The sequence below is a fragment of the Brassica oleracea genome, unplaced genomic scaffold, assembly GCF_000695525.1.
Source record: "Brassica oleracea var. oleracea cultivar TO1000 unplaced genomic scaffold, BOL UnpScaffold01320, whole genome shotgun sequence".
In the NCBI taxonomy this organism is placed as follows: Eukaryota; Viridiplantae; Streptophyta; class Magnoliopsida; order Brassicales; family Brassicaceae; genus Brassica; species Brassica oleracea.
In genome coordinates this window covers 1-7,751 of record NW_013617863.1, presented here as the reverse complement: position 1 = coordinate 7,751, position 7,751 = coordinate 1, and the positions used below count along the sequence as shown (strand labels likewise).

Sequence of the window (7,751 nt, the reverse complement as noted above, 5' to 3'; positions counted from 1 at the left end):
TAGAAACATTTTTTATTTTTGTTCTTTTATTTAAACTTATAATATTTTTTAATAAATGAATGTGTTGACAACAAGACTCTAAAATTCATATAATATGATCCCAAAATAAAGAATTATGTTTTTTGGTATAAAACCGAATAAACCGAAAACTGACGGTATATAAACCGAACCGAACCGAAGTAAATATGGATTTAGAATGGTAGTTATATTTTACTAACCGAAATACCGAAAAACCGAAAAAACCGAACCAAAACCGAACCGATATCCGGATTGAACATCCCTAGATAATATTGATAATATTCAGAAAATGGCATATTCAAAAAGTTAAATTAGAGAAATATCATCGTTATTATTTAACTACTAGATTAATTTTTTTTTTTACATAATACTATAATTATTTCATTCAAGGAGAAATATCATCGTAATTACCATCTTACCAAATAATTATTACATTTTTTTAATAATTAATTTCATCAAGAAGATTGAAAGAGGAACGTCCATCTCAATTCATGCTTAATTAGCCACTAGATTATGAACGAAATTGTCTTTTTTAAGTTCACATATTTTTCAAATGTAGAGAAAATTCATAGATTTACCAACTAAGTTTTGATCATTTTCAATAATGTGGAATGTTACTTACGAAAACTTGTTTTTGTTGTTGGCTCTATCACAATGTAAAGATGGCAATTACTTTTCCACATAGATGATGACAAAACATGCGGTCTTACACGATCTTTCATGGTTATAGAAAATCCACATGAAAAATCTAATGTGTAGACAGATTTGAAGATTTTGTGGACTCCAGAATCTTATAGTTTAAAATAAGTTATAAGGTGATATTTCCTGGTGTCATTTCAATTTGATTATCATATTGCAAATGTCTAAAGTTTATTTGGAGCAGATAATATGCCAATTGCCGGGTATGGTCAATTCAGAAAGCTACATGTACGTAATATAAGAGGAAGAGACTCATAAGTTATTCCAAAAGTTTTGTAACTATTATATCCATATATCAACTTATTAGTATAAAAATGTGATAAGTTTAAACAATAACTAATGGCTATTGGTAGTCATGCATTGTAACCATCACAGATAATGAATTACAATTAACTAATTATCTACAGAATGAATGTAGTGTTGTAGTTTTCTGGAAGTATAGTGATATATATATATATATATATATATATATATATATATTTATCCGTCATTGTATAGTGATGTATTCATTCCATTTTCATTCAGAAGAAGATATATTCAATCCATATAGTTAGTTTACTTATAACTTTTGGCCATTAGTAGTCATGAATAATAACCATTACAGATTAGTAATGAATTACAACAATTTTTCTACAGAACATTATTTGGTGATGTAGTTTTTTTTGTTTACGTATGGTATGTGATATAGTCATATTTGTTTTAAAAGAAACTTATATTTGTCCGTCGTTCTATGTACAGGAAACAGTTCTTCAGATTTCTAACCACATATATATTATATTTTATTTAGTTAAAATATTTTAATATATATCTTTACTTGACACAATGATATATTTGTTAATAGCTAATATATAGTAGTGCAAAACGTGCATATAACATGTAGATCTATACGTATGTGTGATTCTAGAAAGCTAGAAAGCCTGTAGACAAGGATGGGAAAAGTCTCAAGGCTAGATTGCAATCAATTGTGAAAGTTTTCCAGTGGTAGGATTGACATTCTAATCACATATATGACCCAACATACCTGTGTACAGGAAAAAGATCCCAGTAATTCTAAGTTGAATAACATAAATTAATTATTTTCATGTGTTTATATTATTATATACACATTCCATTAGGTTGGTGGAATTTTTTAACCACTCTTATAGAGTAATTATTTCAACCTTGCCTAGATAACTAAACGTGTAAAATAACTAAGACCCGCAGGCTGCATTCGATATAACAACCTAATCTTAAGAAAAATAGAATTGTTTAGAAACATATATTCTCCATGCGAATCATCGATCCCATATATCTTTTGGGGTTTTTTTCTCTACAATTTTTTTTTTGCTAACCGAGTATCCTAGCCCCACCGAGGTGGTCCAGACTAGAGACCGAAGTGAGCAAGGACGCTGCCAGGGCGTCACCATGTGGCTCACCGTTTAACGGTCTTCAGTCTCGGGTGCTGCAGCCCACATGTAAATTCTGCAGTGGCCAAGGCTCGAACCCAAGGACGGGTACTCCAGCTGGAGCTCCTATACCACTAGACCAAAGCAACTTGGTTTTTTTCTCTACAATTATCAAATCTTTGTTTGGCAGAAAAAAGAAGAAGACAATTTACCGACAGAAGCAAAGACACTACGTGATTTCTATTGTTGTCTGGGGTACATAATTTATATGAAAGACAAATTAATATATGATTTGGCATTTTTATTTATCTACCAATCAAGAAATTGAGTCCATTTAAATTTTTTTTTTTGTTAACACGCTAACACCCGAAAATTGAGGAAACATTTGCACGAAACAATTTAACGTAAAATATGAGCTATACAATTCGAGTATGTATAAGGGGATGGCAACACAACTGATCTTTTTAATTAAATCGATAAAAGCGTATAAGTTATAAGCATGTACCTTTCTTTTAAACATATAATCAAGGACATTATTTCTATACATGTATTAATGGCCGTGAGATAAGCAAAAAGACAAGTGTCAGCAACTATATGTATGACAGTTTTGATGGTTTAATCAGGTTTAGAATTTACGTATCATTTTAAATTGTAATTTGACCAAAGAATGGAGAAGCGCCGGGCATGTTCACACTACACTGGGCATTAGGGTTTCTTTCATGGTGGGTAGCATTGGGTGAAGTTGGTTGGACAAATCTCACAAAAATCCATTTCATGTTTCTATTATTATATTTATGCAGATATTAAGACCAATGTTATTTTAGAAACATAGTAATGTAATCTAAAAGGAACATTAATATATACGCCGACAAATATTTTATTAGATACTACAGAGTAGTATATAAGTTCATGTATGTTATATTGTTATATAATAATAAAAATGGGTACGTATGCGTGGCTGAAAACCCTTAAATTGTCAAAAAGTTAGCTGTAATAATCAACATTCAGAAAAGACTACCAGTGGCCGCTTCTCCCTCAAGATCGGTATTTGGTACACAAATCATTTCATATTTTGATATATAGTTTAGTTATATATGTGATTATATATAAACCCTATCTATGTCACATTATTGAACAGCTTTTTGTGTCGTTGTTTGTTTTCTCTTCAAGGGAGCTAGAAAGGAGAAGCATTACTTTTCTTTGTTGTCTCTAATTTTGATTGGTCAAAAGAGAACAATAAATGGAAGAAAATCTTCCTCCAGGGTTCAGATTTCATCCTACAGACGAGGAGCTCATAACGCATTATCTTTGTCGGAAAGTCTCCGATACTGGATTCACCGGTAAAGCTGTCGTCGACGTTGATCTGAACAAGTGTGAACCTTGGGATTTGCCAGGTAGTTATACTTTGATCATCTTTTTTTTTTTTTTTGTGTAGGTTTCGCCGGCCCTGTGTTTATATAATCTTCCAATAACTTGTGTTTTAATCGTGTTTGTAATATCAATAAACTCATAAGAATATGTGAATATCATGCTTCCTTTTGTTCTACTGTTTTGTTTACATGGCAATAATTAATATAAATGTTAAATGTCACTCTTCTGCAAATAGGCAAAAGACATAGTATACGTATATATAACAATATAGACCACTTGATATAAGTAATATAAATGAAACCATAGTTTGTTACGTTGTTTAGTAAACCATACTCTTCAGTTTTCTGAGAGAATGAATTAATTAAGTTTTACATATAGGTGTATCTAGCCTACCAAACATGTGGAGACTATAAACATAACATAAACACGTATATAAATTTTTTAGCTAGATGGCGTAGAGTTCGTTGATGACTTAATATTATACTTGCATTATTATTATTATTTTGATTATTATTATATTGTAGTTATCCAAAAAATGTTAGTATTGGTGTGTATGTAGGTCATGATATAAGTTAACTAAAATAATGTACAAATACTTGTCTAATCATATGTGCAGCCAAGGCTTCAATGGGAGAGAAAGAGTGGTACTTCTTCAGCCTAAGAGACCGGAAATACCCAACCGGTTTAAGGACAAACCGAGCAACTGAAGCCGGTTATTGGAAAACCACGGGTAAAGATAAAGAGATATACAGAAGTGGAGTGCTGGTTGGGATGAAGAAAACCCTAGTTTTCTACAAAGGAAGAGCTCCAAAGGGCGAGAAAAGCAATTGGGTTATGCATGAGTATAGGCTTGGGAATAAACAACCCTTCACACCCGCTAAGGTATATACACATATACAAAATGTTATTGAACTATGTGGATGTTATATGAATTTTAATTTTTATAAAGGTTTTGATGCGATCAAAATATAGAAATATAATAAAGCTATATTAAATACATTCAGGCACGGCTCAATAATATATTTACACTTTATATGCACATGTGAAGAAAATATTAAGAAAACTATGTATTCTATGCACTTTGGAATCTTTAAATGTTTTTGGATCATATGTGTTTTTGCATTATTAACAAACTAATACATGATCTTGACTATCATCTAAATTTCCAGGAGGAATGGGTAGTGTGTAGGGTTTTCGAAAAAAGCACAGCTATAAAGAAACCACAAGAACAACAACCTCAGTCATCTTTTGGATCTCCATGCGATGCAAACTCATCAATGGCAAATGAGTTTGAAGATATCGAGCTTCCCAATCTCAATTCAAACTCATCAACCTTCGGTTACAATCATATTCATGATCATCAATATCCGCAAACTAGTGTTTATTCAGAAGACAATATTACAAGTGCTGCTGGTCTCAACATGAACATGAACATGAACATGAACATGGCTACTAATATTCCGTCTTGGACAACAAGTCTACTTGCTCCACCTTTATCTCCAATCAACTCTTTGTTGCTCAAGGCTTTCCAAATCAGGAACTCTTATAGTTTCCCAAAAGAGATGGTCTCTAATATCCATCCTTCTCTACACCAGCAAGGAGCCTCCAATATTATGCAAAATGGTTCAAGTTCGCCACAGCCGCAACCGCAAGAGGAAGCGTTTAATATGGACTCCATATGGTGAAGGGTAAATCACGTAGTAAATCTGTAATCTCCTAATTAATTAACTTTTTCTTATGTAATCCTTATCAGTCTCAATTGTATCATTACATATACACATAGATCTCATCTTATACGTACATGAGGTCCAGTAACTAGTGCATTCATGTCCACATCCTTATACGTTATAAGTTATAGTTTTTTTTTCCCAACGTTATAAGTTATAGCTAAAGAAAGAAAAGAACAACAAAAGGAACGTATTTTATACTATTTTTAATTTATTTTGGTTGGCAATCAATTTCTTGATTTTTATGTTTGAGTATTCAACTTGTAAAATTTAAAATCGTATATAACTATACATTTGTTAAACAGTTTATTAAATACTGAACAAATACATTTGACAAACATACAATTTCTGTAAATGAAAATTATAAATTGAAGCGTTTTTTTTTACTTCCTTGGCTTAGTTCAAAATCTTCATGATTCTGACATCTCTAACTGCGACAGGACTGACCTCCTCTTTGTTACTAAAGACAAGTCGATGATGAAGAAACTCTTGTCCTGATTCTGAAATCTCCACTCTCTCTTCTTTTCGCAACAATGGACAAAATCATTTTCTGTTTCATAACTTAAGACAGACACCGAGATCACTTTCAGCTATATGCCTATAATCTCCTGAGATAAAAAAAAAAAAAAGATGCACGCCTTATCTTAGCGTAATGGATAATCACCTTCTTCTAAACTAGAAATTTTAGATTCTTCGCAACGAATCCAAATCCGCTAGGGCTCTCTCCTACAACCGCCTCCAGTTTCTACCTTGCGTCCGTCACAAATCAGGGAATCAGAAGAGTTGGTTAGGGTGTGAGTTTTGTTTTATCATTGCTCTCGGAGTTGTTGTAGTGTGAGAGCTGTAAAGCTTGGGAGTCAAGTGTCCAACCAATCAAAAATCAGTGAAAAGAACAGAACTGTAAATTGAATATACAAAACTCATTTTTAATGTTACTGAAGATAAATAGTATCAGAAAAAAAAAGAGAGAGCTAGAAATCAACAAGTGATAAACTTGGAAAATAAGGAACAGCGAAGCCATAGTAACCATAATAATACAAATGATAAACAGTAGAGTCAGGATCAAGATCAAAGTCAACAAGGTTTTCGTGATAGGTAAGCGAGAGGACGACCTTGTTGTTATCCCTGGAAATGGCCAAAGGTGTGAGAGGCTGTGAAGCGATACCACCAAACCAAGAGGAAGTAGAAATCAAGTTAACTGAGAAGATTCGCTCCCACTTGTCGCATTCTTCAACCCTCCACCAAAACTCTTGCGTACAATCTCCCTTGAGCTCAGAAATGCACAGACGACCGTCAAGATTGCATAGACCAATTTTGTCACCAGAGGCGTCAGGGGAAATAAAAGGTGGTGTTGAGGTGACTTGAAACATCTCTGTATGAATATCGAAAACTATGAGCTTGGTTTGTGTTGATGGGTATCCTTGTTCATCTCCCGTGAGCCAGTATAAGGATCCGTTTGCAAACGATGGCCTCTGATAAGACAAGATTTGGTGATGATCGAGAGGTCTGGTAGTCACGAATCTCCATCTCCGTTCCTCTAAATCGAAAACCTCGCATCTGGTCTTCTTCTTCTTGTTCAAGGTGGCAGGATATATATTATAGAGCCACACTATCTTATATCGTCCTGTGAGGCTGTCTTTCCCAAATCCAAACCTAGTAAAGAATATAAATGGAACTAGATCAGGACCATCATCTTCATCTGTAATCGCCTCTATCTCCTGCTCCATATCCCGGTCTGGATGGTCTTTATGGAGCTGCTGAAATTTCGCTAAGGGGAGTGAGACCAAGGACGTTTCTGTGGCCGGGTTTACCACTTCCACTGCTTGAGTCAATCTGTAGTAGCAGACAAGGCCATCGCAGCATTCGGAGATCGCCATAGCAGCACCCTCAATCTTTTCAGTTTTCAAACGGAGGCTCTCTTCAAGAGAAGTCGTCTCCAAGTCCCTTTGCTCAAAACGGATATGAGAGAGACCATACGAGACAAGCATGAGTTTAGGATCTTTGCTTCTCTGATGAGCCATGTGTCTTGCCCCAAAATCTCTGGTCTTAATCATGGATTCCCAATGCTTTGAAACAGCTTGGAACCTCATAATCGATCTCACCGGAAGCCTCATCACGATTTCTTCCATGACATCATTGGGGATCTCAATCTTCCACTCTCTTCTTACTTTTCTTCTGCGTTTGGTTTCTCTCACGATTCTCTGATAAATCTCCATCGACGCCATCGTGTTATTCCACTCCCAAATCTATAATTTATAGAGCCAACCCTCGATTTTATTTCTTTCCTTTTTATTTTGTTATATGGCAACCACCACCGATTTTCCTTTTTTTAAAGAAGAAAAAAGACTCATTCTGCCAACAAATCCTAAAGGGGGAAGAGAGCCGTTACCTCTTTTTCAAATTTAATTAAACGATAATTATTATGAAATAACTTATAATTTATAGTATCGAGAAATTTAAATAAGAATAGAATTTAATATCCGTAGGAAACAAATAACACTAATATAAGTGAGAGAGTTTATTATAAGAAAGAAGAAGAAGATGTAATGGT

The 7,751-nt window shown here is 33.9% G+C and overlaps 2 protein-coding genes across 2 annotated transcripts; one reads left to right on the top strand and one right to left on the bottom strand.

Moving 5' to 3' along the window:
* Nucleotides 1-3,271: 3,271 nt before the first annotated feature.
* On the top strand, nucleotides 3,272-5,296 carry LOC106321222 (NAC domain-containing protein 100-like). The gene is made up of 3 exons (XM_013759535.1): nucleotides 3,272-3,496; nucleotides 4,090-4,355; nucleotides 4,643-5,296. Exons 1-3 carry the CDS (start codon nucleotides 3,343-3,345, stop codon nucleotides 5,156-5,158), a joined length of 936 nt encoding a protein of 311 aa, XP_013614989.1. The 5' UTR covers nucleotides 3,272-3,342; the 3' UTR covers nucleotides 5,159-5,296.
* An 868-nt stretch (nucleotides 5,297-6,164) lies between these two features.
* On the bottom strand, nucleotides 6,165-7,457 carry LOC106321221 (putative F-box protein At2g02030). Its single transcript, XM_013759533.1, has one exon. The coding sequence runs from the start codon at nucleotides 7,423-7,425 to the stop codon at nucleotides 6,172-6,174; it is 1,254 nt and encodes a 417-aa protein (XP_013614987.1). The 5' UTR covers nucleotides 7,426-7,457; the 3' UTR covers nucleotides 6,165-6,171.
* Nucleotides 7,458-7,751: the final 294 nt, after the last annotated feature.